General features: G+C 39.9%; 1 protein-coding gene across 1 annotated transcript; it reads right to left on the bottom strand.

The window, feature by feature from the left end:
* Window positions 1-1,529: 1,529 nt before the first annotated feature.
* On the bottom strand, window positions 1,530-20,292 carry EIF2S2 (eukaryotic translation initiation factor 2 subunit beta). Its single transcript, XM_055435794.2, has 9 exons — window positions 20,137-20,292; window positions 15,251-15,428; window positions 13,512-13,615; window positions 10,367-10,502; window positions 9,600-9,700; window positions 8,877-9,025; window positions 6,126-6,182; window positions 2,661-2,746; window positions 1,530-2,000 (listed from the first exon to the last, which is right to left on the bottom strand). The coding sequence occupies exons 1-9, from the start codon at window positions 20,149-20,151 to the stop codon at window positions 1,825-1,827; spliced, it is 1,002 nt and encodes a 333-aa protein (XP_055291769.1). The 5' UTR covers window positions 20,152-20,292; the 3' UTR covers window positions 1,530-1,824.
* Window positions 20,293-20,599: the final 307 nt, after the last annotated feature.

The raw sequence follows: 20,599 nt of genomic DNA, 5'->3' as shown, positions 1-20,599 counted from the left end.
TTTGGAAATGGCGGTCTGATTCCTTTATAGAACAATGCTCTTGATCAGAAACCCTCAATGGCCTTTGCTTTGTCCCTCCATAGAAGATTCCTTCCAGCTGAGCTATGGCTGGTCTGATAGTACAGTAAACAGAAGAGAGGCTGATGCTACTGGGAATGTTAACCTAGGGTAACTCGTCATTTTGAATGGGCCTGCCATTTTGACCAAATGGTACTTCAACAGGGCTATCTTGAAGTCTTGATCAGTCTGGAGAATCTGTTACGGAGAATGGACTTAAGAACTGGGGTTGAAACTGCCAGTAACACTGCCAATCTGTCGCTAAACTAAAATCCCATGTCTCCCGACTAAAGAAATGAACAAAACACACATACATAGGCACAAAAGCGCTAATTACACGAGAGGCACTGATCCTTGGTTTATTCACGCAGTAACAGCTGACATTGGGAATTGTGTGGATATAGATACAAAAGAAGGAAGATGAAATAAACAGCAGTTGAGTTCATCAGGGCAGTGCTGGCAGCTCGGGCAGTGCTGGCAGCTCAGCCAGTGTGTAGTCCCCTCAGGACCTACTGGGTTGAGGGAGTGCTCTGCCCCCTCTACCACTTCTTGACCAAGGCACCTTACAACACCTGGCCTATACTTTGGGTCACAGTGATTAAACACAACATGGTCAAGACACTCAAGGCTGAGTGACTGCTCCTGGAATAGTCTGGCAACAGGAAAGAGTAAGGAGCAGCATTATGCCCTTACCCTCAGCAAGTACGTGCAAGGCAGATCACAGCAGGCATTTAAGAGGATCTTTTCTCTTGTGCTCAGTGGAGAAATACCTTTTTGGGCAAAACCACAGAAGGCAGAAGCAGGCCCCAGAAGTGGAACACAATCAGAATCACCTCTTGGTTTCTCATGATCACATTCAAAATCTACTTTAATACAGAAAATAGAAAAAAAACATTTGTGGTGGGCCATTTTTCAAATCCAGAACTCAAGTTGAGGAAAAAGAAGTGTCCCCTAGCATCATGGTTTGGACTCAAGAGTTCTCTCTACTGCATAAGCCACACCACTTTCTCACCAACAGATGCCCAACTAGGGCTACTGGTGTGCCAGCAAGTTATAAGACATACTCAAAGGCTGTATCTCTAAGCTTCTCTTAGTGGCCAATAAGAAGGAAGATTCGAAGGAAGGTACTTAGCACCTTGTATTCCCTCATATGTTAACAATGGAGGACTCAGCTGTGAGGTAGTGGCAACAATCCCCACATAATGAAAAAGAATTGAAGTCTATATAATTGTTCTCTGGACACCAAAAACAGGCTGTCCTCCCAGATCTCATGTTCCAACCATCATGTGAAGCTGTGTCTACTTCACGCATCCCAAGAAACTGAGAAGGAAAATGACTACCCAGCATAAGGTTCTCAGGACAAGCATAAAGAGATCTCACCAGAGCTGCCCAGGCACAAACTGTTGTGCTGAATTCAGTAAGCATAATTTTTAATAGAAAAGAAAACTGAAGGACAAACCAAATTGAAAGAATCACTGTTATAATAACTTTAATTTATCTTGCATTTTACAGAAGTCTATGAACGATTTTAAAAAAGCACCGCCTTACCCCATCATGTTTCTCTGACAGTTGTTAAAGTAGGCAATGAGTATGTCAACAGCTTCAGCAACGGCATCTTGCAAGAATTTCAGACCAACCAGCCACACGCCAAAGAACTTGGCAGCTTTTCTATCTTGTTTTTAATACAGTGGTATATCCACTCTGATGGTAAACCTGTCCAGCCAAATCTCCACAACACACTTTGCAAAATCAGTGGTGATTAGCAAATTAGTTAGCTTTGGCACGGAGCTGTGCTCGCTTGCCTGTGACAGCCTGGAAGCCAGTTTTGATGCTGGCAACAGAGCATCGAGAATGACAAGTTTCGCACTGTAAGAAATAGAGTCGGGTGTCCTTTTGCAGGATTGTGTCTGGTGATCGGCACGTGTGACAGGTGACGTATTCCTCTGAGGAGAAACAACACACAGAATTACCTGGTAGCCACAGGTTTTTTTTTTTTTTTACCTGAGCCAGAGGTTTTCTTTCCTCTAAAATGCTTCTACTGAACTCTGCAATCCCACACCGGAACCCAAACAGAAAGCTTACCTTAGCTACACCCAGCTATTCTAGAGGTAAGAAAACAAGCTATCTGATGTGATACTTCACAAACTTAACCATGGGTTGAAAAAAGGCTCCCAGTGTCCAAAGAAGCAGTGACACCTGCCAGATGCCTACTCCTGCTTTTGTCTATAGGAGACCCACTCAAGAGAGAACTTAATAGCTTTCTTAGGTGGGAACAGATCTGCCAATTTTAAGTGATTAAGAAGGTAAGAAAACTAGGTCAGAACAGGTCTGAATGCAGATAGATTTCTTTGACTTGGCCTTCAGCCTAGAACCAACCAGCAGCCTTGATCAGCTGGGTCTTCTTAGGAAATCCAAATCCCACCCCCTGACCCTCAACTGGCTACCAAGAACCACCTTCCTGCCCCAGTTCCCCACCACTATCATCCTCCCTCATCTTCTAAGGCCAGTCTGTCTAGCTTCATTAAAAACCAATGGCTGTCACCCAGAATATTTCAGCCCAATGGGAACATTTCAGAGTGATGTGTTAAAAATTATACACTTACTGATATATCTTCTCAAAACATTTTCTATCTGTTTCTGTTGGAATCTTCCTTTAATTACAAGTTGATTATTACCATCTATAGAACCACTATGAAAGAAAACAAAAATATCTTTATTATTGTTTTTTCCTATAAGGAATCATACCAATCAAACATTTTAAATATTAATATTTATTTTTATAATATATAAATATGAAATATTTAAATGTTAAATACTAAAATATATTCAATGACACAGGCAAGTTATAGGGGCAATACTACCTGGTATCTCAAAATTTAAGTAGTTGTGCCTAATGACTTAACCTTATTTCCTAACATTAAATTCAACTTTTAATTACGTCTTCAGCAATAAATGATTTGTAATAGATATTAAGTCTAAAACCAGACTGGTTCAAAATTGGGAAAGGAGTATTGTCAAGGCTATATATTATCACTGCTTATTTAACTTACATGCAGAGTACATCGTGAAAGGCTGGGCTGGATGAATCACAAGCTGGAATCAAGATTGCCGGTAGAAATATCAATAGCCTGATTTGCAGATGACACCACCCTTAGAGCAGAAAGTGAAGAGGAACTAAAAAGCCTCTTGATGAAGGTGAAAAAGGAGAGTGAAAAAGCTGGCTTGGAACTCAACATGAAAAAAACTAAGATGATATGGCCTCTGGCCCCATCACTTCATGCAAACAGATGGGGAAAAGTGGAAACAGTGACAGACTTTATCTTTTTGGGCTCCAAAATTACTGCAGAGTGACTGCAGCCATGAAATTAAAAGATGCTTGCTCCTTGGAAGGAAAGCTATGACCAACCCTAAATAGTGTATTAAAAAGCAAAGACATCACTTTGCCGACCAAGGTCTGTCTAGTTAAAAGCTACGGTTTTTCCAGTAGTCTTGTTACGGATGTGATAGCTATACCATAAAGAAGGCTGAGTGCTGAAGAACTGATGCGTTCAAATTGTAGTGCTGCAGAAGACTCCTGAGAGTCCCTTGGACTGCAAGAAGATCAAACCAGTCAATTGTAAAGGAAATCAACCCCGAATATTCATTGGAAGGACTGATGATAAAGCTCCAATACTTCGACTACCCGATATGCAGCGCCAACATAATGGAAAAGACCCTGATGCTGGGAAAGAGTGAGAAGAGGAGGAGAAGGGAGTGACAGAGGATAAGATTGGTTGGATAATATCACTGACTCAATGGACACTGAGTTCTGGGAGATAGTGCAAAGAGTTGGATTCAGCCATTGAAGGGAAAAAAAAAAAGATTCCTTAACTGTGTGATGACCCATTCACTCAACAAAGGACAATCACACTTTTATTGACTGTATACCACATGCAAAGCAGTGAGGCGCACTATAAATATAAAAACTATGAAAAGAGCTACAGATATCTTTAAAAATTCTAAGACCAAATCTTTTGATCAGTTGCATATAGTTAATGAAAATGTTCTAAAATTGTGGTGAACAAATTAGAAACTACTGGATTATACATTTTTAAATGTGTGAATTGTATCTATAAAGCAGTTTCACCCCCTCCCCAAAAAGGACAGTTTAAATCACAGGCCTCATATTGTCAATGATGCTTAAAGAGAAACTTTTTTAAAAGTAGTTTCTGACAAATAACACTTTTGAGACAGCAAGGCTCTGGGCCAGACATCATTTTTTTAAAAAGTTGATGTAAAAACAAATAAATGAATAAATTTATATGGAATGCACAGGACTGAGAATAGCCAAAATAATGCTGAAAAAGGAGAAAGTTGGGGGACTCATGTTTTCTGGGATCGAAATATATTGCAAAGCCACACTACTCATGTACATCAAGGAAAAAATTGAGAGTCCAAAAATAAACCCTGTTTATTGTCAATTGATTTTTGAAGTACTGTCAAGGTAATTTATTGGAGCAGAGAATAGTTTTTTCAACAAATGGTACAAGATCAACTAGGTTATGTATTTATATGCAAAAGAAACAACTTTGACACTTTTAACATACCAAAAAAATAGCTGCAAAATAAATTGTCGACCTAAAGAGCTAAAATTGTAATCATAGAAGAAAACACAGACGTAAATCTTCATGACCATGTGTTAAGTCAATAGTTTCTTAAATATGACACTGAAAAGCACAAGTGATCAAATAAACACTGATAAATTGGGTTTCATCAAAATTAAGAAGCTTTGGAATTTCAGCCATACAAAAATGTGAAAAGAAAAACCCAGCCAAGCAACATTAAATCTATTGCTTATCTTACTATTAAACTGACTTTTCCAAGAACCTCTCGTATGATTTTCCTCTAACTGTAAGAATTTATTATCATTCTCCATGAACAACAACCCTTAACTTCCAGGCAACGGTGATTCCAGTGCTTTACAGAGAAAATCTTTTTCATTCACTGTCAAAAGAAATTCCGTTTTCTTGATAGCCCTATAATATTTAGCTCATTGACTATAAATTCACTGGTTACAACTTGTTATAATTTACCTCACCTCCACAAAAACTGAGAAGTAGGAAAAACACTGCTACCTTTTGCTCCATCAGTTTATATAATTTAAGTTTGTAACAAATTTACATTTAAAATACAATTCTCCCACAACACAATCCACATATCTACCATTGGTCAAGCAAATTACTCCTTAACCCCACAGCAAATACAGCCAGTTCCAACAAAATGAGTTTCTAGATAGGAAGAGACAAAAACACCTTAATTACCTCCGTACTACCAACAAGGCACAAGATCAAGGCTTTTAAGAGTTAAAAGCTCCCAAGAAACGTAGACCTGAGTTTACATCTTGACTGCAGTTAACTAGCTATGTGACCTAGTGGCTCAGATGGTAAAGAATCTGCCTGCAATGCAGGAGACCCAGGTTCTATCCCTGGGTCAGGGAGATTCCCTGGAGAAGGAAATGGCAATCCACTCCAGTATTCTTGCCTGGAGAAGAATACTGGACAGAGAAGCCTGGCAGCCTTCATGGGTTGCAAAGAGTCGGACACAACTGAATGACTAACACCTTTTCTTTCTCTGTGACCACCTATACAACCTCACTTCACCAAACCTGTTTCCAAATGTGTTAAGACAGAGTAACTACTTTCTAACAGTCCACAGAACTGTTGTAAGGATTGAGATGGTATCCAAAACAGTCTGGCACACAATGGACGCTCAACATGTTAGTCATATTCATTATATCCTTAATTCTACATTACTTATTTTTAAAGGGACATTCAGGTCACTTTGGTATACCTAACAGGCTTGTTCACATATGAGCCACTGTGAATCGTTTTCCTATTCCCAAGTAGCTAACCTCTCCCATAGAAATGAACAAGTTTCCCTCCTTCATTGCCCTAAAAGTTCTTCTGACAATCAGGTGGATGTTTTTTCTCCTAAGTGTATTACATATCTTTTCAAGTTAAAAGAAGTTCTTATAAAATGTCCATTAATACTGTAAGTAACTGTATACAAACGTGAATATAGTTTCTTACCTTGTACCCAATTCAGCCAATAAAAATGCAAGGAGATGTTTAGGCTGACGATGTAATCTAAAAAGAAAGTGGAATAATATAAACCTTCTTTCATGGAAATCTAACCAGATTTCTAAAACCTCACTCTTTACTGTTTCGTAATTACTCAGCTGTTAGGTGAATTTTAGCACAGTTCATCAAACTCTGAAATGAAGATATATATGATACCATTTGTTTACATTTTAAAGCCCATAAAACAATATTACATTTTATTTACAAGTGTATACACACTGGTAAATGTCTACAGACATGGACAGGAAAGGTAAATACCAACTTTAAAGGATAAGATCTTTTTCTAGAAAGGAAAGTAAAAGAGATCAGAAAGATATATATAAAGATGGCCTTAAATTGAATTGTAACTGTAAAGCCCCCCTTTTAAAGTAAAAAGATATGAAGTTAAAGTATCAAGAGGTCAAAACACACCAAATCAAGGCAATAAATTCTTGGGTGTTTGTTATGCGAATTCCTATGTATTTCCTGTTTGGAATTTATTTTTAAAAAGGGAAATATTTCATGGCAGCACAACAACAAATTTAAAACAGCTAAAATATTCACCAACTGGGAAGTGGTTAAATTACAGTACATCCATTCTATCCTGGTTTTAAAATACAGGTCTCTAAATAAAAAAAGCATAAAAGCATAAAATGAAAAAAGCAAATACAGAGTAATGCCACTTAGTACACTTTTTAATTCTATTCACTTGGCACTGTTTGAGTTTGTTCCAATAACTAGGTACTACTATTACAATTTTAAAAAGCTTTTTTCCCAAAAAATGTAATGAGTAAGGGTTGGTGAAATATAATAAAACTGGTAGGTACTTATATTGCTAGTGGGAGTATAAACTGGTATAAACTTGCTGGAAAGCAACTTGCCAATGTTCGCTATAAACAATGTCCATTCCTTTTGACTAGGCAATTCCCTATTGGGAATTTTCGCCCTAAGGCTCTATTCTGAGTTCTGCCAAGATATCAAGATTGTTCCATGAAGCTCTGCCTGATATTGAAAAATTGGGAGCAACCGTGTTCAACCAAAGAACTGTCAGAATATGTTGTATAACTTAAAAACATTTGTAAAGATTATTTAATGATATGGGTAAAAAGTTCACTATATATTGAGAAAAATACGTTAAAAACCAGTATAACACCAATTTATTAAAAAATATTTAGATGCTTAAAAGTAGCAAAGAGGGGCTTCCCTGGTGATCCAGTGGCTGAGACTCTGCACTCACAATGCAGGGGCCCACATCCAATCCCTAGTCAGGGAACTAGATTCCACATGGCACACCTAAGAGTTCACACACTGCAACTAAAGATCCCAAGTGCTGCAACTAAGAGCCGGTGCAGCCAAATAAAAAAAAAAAGAAGTAGCTAAACATAAAAATACTAAACTACGACTACCTATCTCTTAATGATTGACTTAAAACAGATGATTTCTTATTTTTTTTAGCAGGTCTGTATTTTCTCATTTTCTACCTAATTTCTATAGATAGAAATACTGTTATCGCCACCAGCAAAAAAAAAAGTCTAAAACTTTTCAAGTCATGCCTACAAGCAATGAAAAAAATTGGTTACTCTGGTCAGGGAATTTTTAGTGATTACATTATTTTGATTTCCCTGGTGGCTCAGATGGTAAAGCATCTGCCTACAATGTGGGAGACCTGGGTTCGATCCCTGGGATGAGAAGATCACCTGGAGAAGGAAATGGCAACCCATTCCAGACTCTTGCCTGGAAAATCCCAAGGACGAAGGAACCTGGTGGGCTACAGTCCATAGGGTTGCAAAGAGTCGGACACAACTGAGCAACTTCACTTTCTTTTCTTTCTTTCCCTTTTACTGACAAGCCTATATCACTTATGAAATTAAAGAACAAACAGGAGATAAGGTCAGTTGCCCGAAGGAACCTGCCAAAAAAGGTGTAGCTGAAGAAGTCTGAGAAGAGCCAGGCCCAGACAATGACATGGGGGTAAGACAGGCATGGAATGTGATGGTAATTAATGAAGTGGAAATCTCATCAACTGTGTCTTGGCAATAACCAAGGAAGCAGAACATTAAATGTAGCTGAGAAGGCAATGGCAAGCCACTCCAGTACTCTTGCCTAGAAAATCCCATGGATGGAGGAGCCTGGTAGGCTGCAGTCCGTGGGGTCGCTAAGGGTTGGACACGACTGAGCGACTTCACTTTCACTTTTCACTTTCACACATTGGAGAAGGAAATGGCAACCCACTCCAGTGTTCTTGCCTGGAGAATCCCAGGGATGGGGGAGCCTGGTGGGCTTCCGTCTATGGGGTCACACAGAGTCGGACACAACTGAAGTGACTTAGCAGCAGTAGCAGCAGCAGCCTTCCCAAAGCTCACTGCTTGTATTTGCTTGGCAGGCCCACTCCAGCCTGATGAGCTTTTCCATCTGCCTGGGCTCCCCAGGCTTCTTTCTAAGGACTATACTCAGTCTCCTGACTCTTCACTCCATCTGTTTAGAATCCTAAGTCAGCATGAGTTGCCTTCCCTTACTTTTAGATATCTAATAAATCAAGCCTTAAGACTTATGAATTGAAAAAACTGGCGGACTTGAACTGTGACCTCCCTCAACACAACCCTGACACCTGTGCACTGTCTCTTTCTACCAGCAATAACATCCACATTAAGGATATTTAACATATACTCCATTGAGAACCTGGCATTTGGAATGGAGGAGACTCCACATCAACCAACTTACAGTTTACAGATATCTGTAAAGTTGACAAAAGAAGTTTTCTTGGTTCCTACTCGGACGACCTGTGGTGGTTTCATGACAAATTTCCTTTTCTCTCCAGCTACCATATCTGGATTCTTTTCCCTCATGATGTTGAACACTCGATTCAGTAGCTATAGAGATAAAGTGGTATTCATGTACAATCTTATTAATAGCAAGAGTATACAGTTCCCACTTGAGTAACTTGTGCATTTAAGAACGAACTTCTTATCAAATGTACACACTCATCACATGTTCTGGGAGCTCCTTGAAAATAATTCTCAACCCTGAACAGCAACTGGTCCATTATGAAAGCAGAACCGTTCCATATTCAAAGTTAAAGGAATGAACAAGCTCCTACTAATTCTACTGTTACTGTGGGAAAATATGTGGTAACTAGAAAAGTAAAATTCAGACTACCCAGAACAAACGAACTCCAGACTAGCTTGGCCCCATATTAACACTTCCTTTCTCTATTGTCCCCCTCCAGGGGGGCTCCAATAACCTTAGAAGTTCAGGGATTCTGATGATACTATAATGACTGCCTGCCCCATAAGTGGGCATCAGGCAGTGCTGTGTGTTGGCTGTGTGACCTCTCTGGGTCTGTTTCATGTACTTCAATGGCCTTTTCAATTCAGGGGACATTTTATCCTGCTTTTGAGTTCAAGTGAACAGTTTAGCCCCCTTTCACAACAGAATTTGTCTTACCTCTTCATATGTGTAGTCTCTTTCTGAGCCTGCCCAAGCAGGGCCTGTCTGGTTACTGAATGAGATACCATCATCTTTTTTGCTGTCTTCATCTTCTAAAGCTACAGATAACAAAGACTGTAAGAATGAGGGGTAGGGCCTGATACAAGAATAAAAAGGGGAAGGGAGAAGCAGATCTAGAGGACTGAAAGCTTTAGGACATTTGTCTTCCCTCCCACAACTGCATTCATAACAGTCTCAATCATAAAGGCATCAAGGCTCTCAAATAACCCCATATTCCTTAGGGAGATGTTACAACTTTCATAAATCATCCTTTAATAGAGACCTCTCTAATTAGGAATTAATAATGCACTAGGATAATTAGAGGAAAGAATGTCTGTTTTAAAGCACTTAAGAAACAAACACATCCATAAAAACCCGTCTGCTGACTGTACTAAATTCTCCATAGTAGTTATAGTACTTCGAAGCTAATAAACAGCACTTTTTTAACAAAATAGTAAAAAAAAAATAATAATAATAAATTTTAAATCCAGTTACAGTAATTGTCCTGATAGTCTAAATCAGTATGTTATAATGTAATCATAACTGTCAAGTTCTTCCCCCATGAAATCTTTTAAACTTTATCAAGTTAGATTCTGTTTCCTTTTAGCTTCCATTACTAGGTAATGGAAATAAGGGGCCAATAAAAAATAAATAAGGAACCCATTCATGAAAGAGACTAGGCCAAAGGTTTGTGTGAGTCTAGAAATGAGCTGTTAAGATATTACCTTCATCTTTCTCTAGTATTTCATCCTCATCAGGGAACTTGACAACCTTCTTTTTCTTCTTTTTATTGCCAAGCATAATGTCAAGATCTTCCTCTGGTTCAGCTGGTTCCTGAACATCACTTTCAATCTTAAGGTCCTAAGAAAGTGAGATAAGAGTCAACATTTCACTTCTAGAATTATTATTATTTTTATTTTTAAATGATACGGGTTGACATGGCTTTGGAGAAATAACATATTACATATTCAAAACTGAAGTTATAGATCAGAAATCTCTCTCACAGGTGAACCAAATTGGTTCAGAGTGTCACTTAAACTGGAAAAATTTTAAGACACTTAACAAGGATTCTTATATCTCACTGACAATCTTGAGCAGGCATGGGGTTCAAGAATATTTTAAATAAGTTTCTAAGTATTCTGATGCAGTTAGTAGGAGCGCTTTTTCCTCCTGACACCAAATATGTGATGTTTTTCCACACCAGTTTTCCAACTCTGACACTAACTAGATAACATACAAATCAATGTAGTTCTGACACTATCCAGTTACTGACAAACTCCATGGATTTAAGGGCTCAGTCCCATAAGACTGTTTTCATTTCAGAGGCCAATTTCAAGTACAGAGTCCCCAGGTTTCCCACACATATGTCCTACTTAAAGTTCAGGCGTTCCCAGACACCCCTAATTCAATCATTTGCTAGAAGGGCTCAAAGAACTCAGGAAAACACTTACCTTATTATACTTGATATATTTATACACAATATTATATAAAGGATACACCTGGAAACAGCCAAATGGAGAACATGCATAGAGCAAGAACAGGGAGGCGTAAGTGTAGTGCTTCCATGCTCTCTCCAGGTATACCACTCTCAACATCCCAATGTGGTCACCAGCACTGAAGTTCTCCAAAACAGCACCCCAAGGGTTTTTTTTTTTAACTGAGCCCACCCATGAGATTTTTATGGAGGCTTCATTCTGTAGGCATCATTGATGAAATCATTGGCTCTTGGTGATCAAACTCAGATCCAGAGATTCCAACAGTCTTAGGAACTGTATGCCAGGATCAGTAGAAAAGACCAGATATTTTTTTTCTTATACCATTGCCAGCCTGGCACTAGGCTGTAAGGAGGTCTTTGGGCAACACTTCAACAGATGAAATCATGAAAGAGGGAAAGGCAGAACCCATGGAGTATTAGGGTCACATGATGAATGGACAGAGAAGGTAAAGCTTGATCCCAAGATGAGCTGCTATAGTCATGGATGTAAACCAGGCACAACCTTGAAACGAGACACAAAAACCCTAGGAGAGCAGAAAGGGCCAGTTTTAGTTCCAGCCTTCTAATCTCACCTACTTACATCAGTGTATCCAACCTGAAGTGTGCTGTCAACATTACTTATCAATATCTACTTTTGTGCTACTCTGTAAACTTTGCTATAGCATAAGGAGCAAAAAAGCTCAAACAGCCAGGAATAAATAAAGTGCAGCCTTAAGATGCCAAATCCAGCTGTGTTGTCTCAGTGCCACATCTGACCATAAAAGACCAATTAGCCCATGTGTATCAGCTGGATATACCAGACAAGAAACCAGATATTTAACCTAGTCTCTAAGACGACAATCAATAAATGAGAAACTCAGACAGGCTAAATATAAGTTACCACACACCAGTCAGCTTCTGGGGCTGCTAAGTCACTTCAGTCGTGTCCGACTCTGGGTGTCCCCATAGACGGAAGCCCACCAGGCTTCCCCGTCCCTGGGATTCTCCAGACAAGAACACTGGAGTGGGTTGCCATTTCCTTCTCCAATGCATGAAAGTGAAAAGTGAAAATGACGACGCTCAGTCGCATCTGACTCTTAGCGACCCCACGGACTGCAGCCTACCAGGCTCCTTTGTCCATGGGATTTTTCATAATTTTATCCCAGTAAGCTCTATTTCTAACCTGGAGGTTAAGACCCAGTGAAAGGTAGAGAATAGCACAAAGTATTTTTCAAGATTTTTCAAAAGCCCTGTGGTGGTCTGAAAATTCAAATCTTAAAAACACTTCAGCCTCAAGTTAATGTTCATGTCTTGCCTGATAAGGATACTTGAAACTTCTTGTTATGACTTAAGAGCAGAGAAAAAAGTATCCAAGCACTAAAATTAGAGCTTATAAGTGACTCTTCAGGACAAAAGTTACTAGAGAAATTTGTTAACCAAGACTTCCTGTGGCACATCTCTAACATGTCACCTGGTTACCCGGGACATTTACACTTCATTTATTCAGTATTATCTGAACATTTCTCTTTATCAATTTCCCTACACTAGTAGGAAAAGAAGAGAATCTCCAAACAAGGAGAGAATAGAATAAATCCAGGTAAAATCATCTTGTTCTAAAGAACTCCAAATTATCCCTGAACCTCTGAAAATGCAAAGTATCTTACTCGTTTTAGTACCCTAACAATTAGCCCACAATGCCTGACTCACTGTCTTCACTAATACATATCTGCTAAATTAACAAATCATTAAAGAACAGACTTTCAGCTCCTTCCTCCACCCATCCTCCTATCCACCTACTTATCCACCCATCTTTCTACTCCTTATTCAAAGTAACTGAGATATTTATGTTAGAAATCAATGCAGTAATAAGACAAATACAGGGCCTCAAGTCCCCACAAGATCAGAGAATTCCATAAAACCAGCCTGACTGCTCTGGTTCTCCTGTAGGAGAACAGGCCATAGAATCATCAGCCACCAACTACCACAGGCAAGGGTTCATTCTTTTCTGCTCAGAGGTATACACATAAATCTGTGTATCTTCAACATGCTACCAAAAGTTTAACAGAAGAAATCATAGGGATATTTGGCTCTACAGGATTTCTCACAGAAATCTCTCTCCTCAGCCAATCTCAGTATGATTAATGACAAGTAGCATTTTGTTATCATCTTAATGGCACACAATACAATTTGTAAAAGCTAAATTTACATTCCTTTGAACCATAATTCCTTAAAATATCTAGTCAGACACAATGCCAAGAAAACAACCTTAACAGTAGTGACTAAATCCTTAATTAAAAAAGCAAAATAGTAAGAGATAAGACAAAGAGGGAGAAACATCAGCCATTAGCAACCTTTCAAGAGGTCAAATTTTACCTTCAATAAGAAAGCAATACTACCTTTATACCTTCTTCAGCTTCATCAATATCAAATATCTTTTTTGATTTTTTCTTCTTTTTCTTCTGATTAAAGAAATTCAAATCATCTAGATCATCAGAAGCATCTAAAAGATAATTGAGATTATCAATAGCAAAAGGTAAAGCATTGAGTTAAACCAATGTTTCAGCTATTAATCAAGTCACCAGAATTAGACTGGTATTAATTAGCACAGTAATTCCTCCACAACTACAAAGGTTATGGTTCTAAAAACACAATGGCAGGTCAACTCAAAGCTTTGTAGGAAATTACCTGGCTAGGGACCGTATGCTGTGCTCAGTCACTTAGTCTTGTCCAACTCTTTGTGACGCCATGGACTGCAGCCTGCCAGGCTCCTCTGCCCATGGCATTTTTCCAGGCAAGAATACTACAGTAGGATGCCATTTCCTATTCCAGGGGATCTTCCAGATCCAGGGATCGAATCAGGGACCATGTAGGGACTATTTATATAGTAGCTGACCATATGATGCCTCACCGTTCCCAAAAAAAGTCAGGGTTCTAACATAATTTTCCAAGGCTCTGCAGCTTTATCTACTTCTGCTTAGTCTCTCATATTCCACCTTAATTTCTAGTTCCAGGTCAACTGAACTACCTCCACTTCTTAGTGCAGTGTGTGTGGTCTCTCACCTTCAAGCCTTCCTGTGGGCCCTCTCCCACAGCTCTTACCTTCATCTCCCAGGACCTTTGTTAGAAGTTACTTCCACCAAGAAGTCTTCTCTAAGCCTATTTTTCCTATCCCCTAATTGGGTTAGGTATCCTGTAGGTGCTTTGGTAATAGTTTCTGTCACTCCAATAGAGGTGTTTACTTGCTGCTTGTCTATCTTCCAATGAGATAACAAGGGATTATGCCTTTCTCACCTAAATTATTGTGCCTAATCCAACAAGTTATTCAATCAACCAACAAAAGGCCTTGTAAAGTATTTCACGTTCATTAAAATTAGACTACAATATGAACAAAATGAAATTTTATCCACCATTCATGAATAAAAATAGGTTTAGTTCAATAAGTTTTCCATTTGTTCTGTTCTACAGTAGGAATATTTTTAAAAGCCTCTTTTACAAAGTTTTTCAAGGAGCTATTTATGAATTCATAATTAATTCTTATTAAAAGAATGATTTATTTTCCAGCTTTTTTTTTAAACGTTTACAAGATGCTTAGCACACTGCAGATGCTCAATGAATGTCAGTTTTCTCTACCCCAGTACAATGTCTTCTATTCAACAGACACAAACATGTTTACTAAATCATTTAAATGGTGTTTATGTTAGAGCATAAGAGTGAATAACTAATGCTAGCTGTAATTTTAATTTCTTCTATATATTTTCAAACTTGTTAAGATATAAAACAATCTATCTTGGTTCTATTTCTTTCTGCCTACACTCAAATACAACCACTGTTAAAACTGGAAAAGAGACAGGAAAAAAAAAACTGGAAGAGACTTCTGGACAGGCTAGACTGGAAAACCAGCCCTGGAGTGACAAAGTTTTATCATCTTTGTCCTGTGGATTTGGTGGAATCTTCCCTGAAACAAGTCTACAAGAAATCTGGCAAGGTCCCATGTGCCTAGACTGTTCACAGCCTCAGCTTCACTGTAACAGCTTCTCAGGCTGTGAGGGTCATTGTGTGTACAATATTCAAAACACTGATGGAAGAGAACGAGGTCTTCCAAAACAATATTGACTCTCTCATGTTTACCACTTACCTTTTTTCCTACTGTCTTCTTCATCAGCTTCTACATCTTTGTCCTCAGTTGGCTCTGGTTCCACTTCTTTTGTTTCTGAGGGCTGGGTTTCTTCTGTCTGGGCATCCCCTTCCTCATCTAACATAAAAGGCTTCTTCTTCTTCTTTTTCTTCTTGCTCATAGTAGGATCAAAAATCATCTATTTAAAAGATAAGAAGAAAAGAAACTGGGACCATGTGATCATTTTTAATGATGCTCATGTAACAAGCGTGCTGAAGTCTCAAAAGGCATACTCTTAAAAAAACACATGTACTGTTTTTTAATTTATAAATTATCACAAGATAATAGAATTTAGGAAAGGGAGCTTAGCGTTATAATAACCCAAGCTTTGTCCCTTGCTTTATGAATGAGAAAACTAAAGCCCAGACAAGTCATACATGTTTTATTTAAGTTTGGTAACCTGGGTTGCTACACCAGGAGACTTGACCTGATTTTAAAAAAAACTTATGTTTTTTTATCCTGAAATTCAGACAAACCTTTGAAGAAATCCATCATCAACCCTTCATATAACAAATCTCTGTCTGAGTAAAAGAAACTTCTATACAACCTTTTACTCTGCTTTTTTCTTCTAGAACATTAAAAGATAAAATGTTTAAAAGCATAAGTCCAGAACCTAACTGACTGAATTCAAATCCTAATTCTGGTTTTTACTTTTGTTACCCCAGGGAAGTTCTTGCTCTCTCCACGCATCAACTGTAAAGTAGAGATCAGCAGCAGAACCAAAACCAAACCTAAAAAGGTAAATAGGCTTCCCTGGGGGCTCAGACGGTAAAGAATCCACCTGCAATGCAGGAAAACTGAGTTAAATCCCTGGGTTGGGAAGATCCCCTGGAGGAGGGCATGGCAACACACTCCAGTATTTTTGCCTGGAGAATCCCTTGGACAGAGGCCACTTCAGGCTACAGTCCATGGGGTGTAAAGAGTCAGACATGACTGAGCGACTAAGCACACCTCAAAAAAGGTAAATATACATAAAACACTTGGCACAGTTCAGTTCAGTTCAGTCGCTCAGTCATGTCTGACCCTTTGCAACCCCATGAATCTACCTAGTACAGAAGTACTCAATAAATGTTAGCAATTGTTATACAATTTATATATAATGCTTTAGAGTTGACAAAGCATGGTATGTCTTGATTCCTATCACCAAAATCCATCAACTCAGGGTGATCTAATCTTTAAGACATATCATGAAACTCAAAAAATTTCCCAAATTGATTGTAATTAACTTAAACTCCTTTATGTCCCAAGTACATTAAGGAAACTGAGCTACACTGAAACCAATCTATGGTCTGTAATAAGGGAGAGTGGTATAGTATCATCCTCACCCAATGAAGAAGGATCTGCAAGATGTGGAAATTGATACAGCCTCATTTCCAAGTTATCCCCTCCTACTTTAAGAATCAGACACGACTGGGCAACTGAACTGAACTGAACTGTATAAATGATTAATTCCGGAAAGCAGTCAGCCTGAGGAACATAGTTTGGCAAACTTAAGAGTAGTAAACAGAAGAGTCAGGAGGAAGGAGTTCCCCACTGCTGACCTACTGGGTCTTGGGTCACCCTAAATACAGTGTTGTAATCATTCTAAGGAAGAAGCTATAATTCATTCTCATTCCTGAAATATGGAGATTTGGCAAAAGGACAGATAACACTCCAAGCACTATAAATCTGGTTGTCTCGCAGGGCTTACATGCCATTTATTGCTTTTTTTTTTCAGTATCAAGTTTGCCTAGAATATTAATTATCTTTTAACTATTATTCAGCAAAACAGACCAAAGATGAGAGGGACATCCACTGCCCTGTTATCCTTTGAAAAACATTTATATAGGTCCACAGGGAAGCATTTTGGTTGTAGCCTTGAAAAGGGTTATAAACATGCAAGAATTATACACTGACGTAATTAACATCTCTCCCAATTACTGTCTCTGGATGCTGAAGACATATACTCATCCCTTCATTTTATTCACACCACTCAGTGTTTAAAAATATGGAAAACAGGGATTCCTAAACAGTACCCACACTAGACCTCCCTCAAACCACAAGGTCAGTCTTGACTTAAATGTGTTTGTTTTTTAAAGACTTTTATATCTGATTTAACAAAGTGTCACAGTCCAGATGTTTTATGAGACTAGTTGGGATTTGAGAAGCAAATAATTGCTCACAGTGTGCTTATAGAAAATCAGACTCTTTTGAGCTATCTTTTTAAGTCTACAATAAAGTCTTCAAATGTTTTCTCTTTAACTTCCCACACTGGGTTGGGTTGAAGAAAGTGAGGAAAAGGGATACCAACAAAAATTACCCTGACAACAGACTAAAGTGCTTCAGCAAATTGGAAGCCTACTCACATCTATCATACCTTACTCAAGATAACTTTAAGGCCCAGAAGGCACCACACCAAGAAGGCAGGAGTGAGCTGCAAAAGAACCCAGAGAGGCAAGATGAGCAGAACAAATGCCATGTGGTCATCTCTGGGTGACAGGATTCTGGGAAATTTTTATTTGTATTTTTTTCTTCTGTGTTTTGTATACTTCATACAATACACATTCCATTTTTCATTCAGTTTCTTTTGTAAAACACCTTACCATGTTGTGTGAAAACCCAGTATTCAGATACTTTGTGAATGGGGCCCAGTAATAAGCAATAATCTTAGCTACTGACAGTACTTCGATGCCTGCAGATTAGGGAACTTTTCCTCACATGGCAGCACTCCTATTTCTAGAATACTGCTTTTCAGAGGTCAGTTTAAAGTAGATTATGCTATGTGAGTTTTGGGCTTACTTGTCAGGTTTGAAAGGAAGTGTGCAGTTTATGGCAACTATACATTAAAAAATTAAAACAGGAAATGTGAAAAAAGAAATAAATTACTTTTTATTAGTAGATTCTTTAATCTTCTATCCTGGCTACCAGGCAGGACTACTTCTGCTGTAGAACGTCCCTAACAGTTTATCATTTCCACCTACCGATTTTTCAATCGATCCTTACAAGTCTGAAAAGTAGCCAGAAGTTAAGCATTGGCCTAAGAAAACTTCTCTATCCAACAGGATTAGAGGAACCAGAACCTGCACATACCTTCAAAGTGGAAGGCAAAGGTGGTGGGATTCTAGTTCCACTAACTTGCTGTGATGTTGGGCAACTTAGCTTCCCTGGGAAGTAATTTCCAGTTTACAAAATGGATTGGTAGATCTGAGAAATGCAAAGCTTTTTTAATACTTTATTGGCTTTCGAAGTCCTCTGCTGGAATGCTGGTTCTGCCATCTCTGCTTGACAAAATCCTTTTCACCCTTCAGTAATATTCCACTTCTTTCACCATCTAATCCCACCACTAAAACTGAACCCTCCAGCCTTCCAAACTGCAGTTGATGCTCTATTTCTACCTCCTGTACCAACCAATAGTAGATCTCTTACAACACTTGTGAGCACTTTACCACATAAAACACAGAATAGCACCCCAGAGAACTCTGTGCTATATAGGTGCTTATTTGTTAAAGGTAATGAAAAGCTTAAAAATGAGTAGACACAAAACAAGCATGACACAACGCCACTCAGAACTTTTGAGACAATGGTGGATAGCAACGTCTAACCATGACCTCCAAAGCAGGAATCACATACTTCTCTTAGACTCAGTTTCTTTCCTGAGAGTCTGCTAGGCACCAAACGGAGATTTGGAATTCTAAATACAACTGACCCGGTCACTTACTATTTGATCACGGGCATCACACAACTCTCTAGAAGCCTCAGTATTCTCATTTCTGAGAACTGAGAGCTTAGAATCGCCTCCAGAATAAAATCCAAATCCCTTAATTTGTCTTCAAATTCCTCCATGAACTAGCTGCTACCTATATTTTAAGGAATTAACTCTAACCAAGTCGGATGATATTCTACTTCCTTGCTCTGAATCCTTTCCACTACTTGTCAAAGCATTTTCAAGACCCACCTCAAATGACAAAGCTCAAAAAACCTTCGCATTTTTCTCTGCTCTCTGAGGCCCTACTGGCCAATCACTAGAATGTTTACAGAAATTAATTAAAAACTTAAGGGGGGTTTCCAGCGGTAGTTCTCCTCAGAGTGTTAATCAATACCTATGGCTCGTACTTAAAAGTCAAATGTCATTTTAGGCCGTTTGGATTTAAATAAAATGCGATAAACCTGACCAAAAAGGGACTTGAGGAAATTTGCTGAGGTACAAGCAAGACAGTGGAAAAAGACCCAGACAGCTTTGCAGCCCGGACTTCCCGCTGACGTCGCTGAGAGCTATGCTAAGGCAGGCTCAGGGAATCCCGCCCTAAAACTTTCCCAGGCTTAAGGATGTTTTCCTCTTGCCTTCTCCCCCTCTCTCCCGTCTTAAAAAAAAAAAAAAAAAAAAAAAGCTCTAGATAAGAACAAAAGTGGATGCCGGGCAGGACAAGCCAGCCTGCAAAGTTTGAAACGCGGTCGCTCTACTAGAGCCGAAAGACGCTCCTCTCAGTACCACCAGAGCCCAGCGAGGGAGAGTTGGAGCTGCAGTCAAATCGAAAGGAATGCAGGAGTCGCCAGACCTAGTCTCGTTCAGTTAGGGCACGAACCGGGTATTCAAGCCCTCTTCTGGAGGGCAACTCTACGTGCTCTCCATTCCGGAAACGCCGGCCACGGGAGGACGCCGGCCTCAGCGCCGCCGCCCTGAGGAGAGCCGGGAACCGCCAAGCCAGGGCTCCGGAGCCCTCGCCGGCTCTACCGCTCCGGGTCGCCTAGGCCCGGCTGCCCCACATGGCGGCGGCCGGCCGCCAGGCCGCAGGCCCAGTCTCCCATACTGGGGTTGGTCTGGCTCACTGCCTTGGTCCCTAGCAATAGTGCCAGTCTCAGACCCTCACCTCGTCCCCGGACATGGCTGCGGCTCGAGTGGGCTCGGCACGGACGGAAAGTCTGACGGGTCAGCCCCAGGCCCCGGCTTCAGCGGTACTCCAGCCGACACTTCTCCCACCACCGCACTAGGCTCTTGCATCAGCGAAAGGGAACGACACCCCGCCCTCTCCTCCCAGGCGTTATAAATGCGCCTGCGCAGAGACCGCCAATGCGCAGGCGCGCGGAGAAGCCGACCCAGCGCGATCCGACTGGCGCGAGTTACCAGGCGACGCCGTGCGCCGGCAAGCTGGGACTTGTAGTCCGCCCGGAAGAGGCAGAAGCTAGCGCAGCGACTGCCCAGCGACCCCCGCGCGTGCGCGACGCTGAGGAAGCTGGCCCGGAAGGTTCGATTTTGCTGGTGGCTGGTCTTACCTCAGCTTTTGGAGGAGCAGGGAACCCAGGCTTTTTAGCGTCTCTTGTGGAGTGAATTCA

Source organism: Moschus berezovskii, chromosome 15, assembly GCF_049115385.1.
Source record: "Moschus berezovskii isolate FMDL1 chromosome 15, NW_MosBer_1.0, whole genome shotgun sequence".
NCBI classification, from domain to species: Eukaryota; Metazoa; Chordata; class Mammalia; order Artiodactyla; family Moschidae; genus Moschus; species Moschus berezovskii.
The sequence above is the reverse complement of the archived record's forward strand: the minus strand, read 5'-3'. Positions and strand labels throughout refer to the sequence as shown.

Coding starts and splice junctions, on each gene's coding strand:
- EIF2S2 (XM_055435794.2), bottom strand. Junction 13,616..15,250: donor AGAAGACAGTAGGAAAAAAG/GTAAGTGGTAAA, acceptor ATTATCTTTTAG/ATGCTTCTGATGATCTAGAT. Junction 9,026..9,599: donor GAGACTACACATATGAAGAG/GTAAGACAAATT, acceptor TTATCTCTATAG/CTACTGAATCGAGTGTTCAA.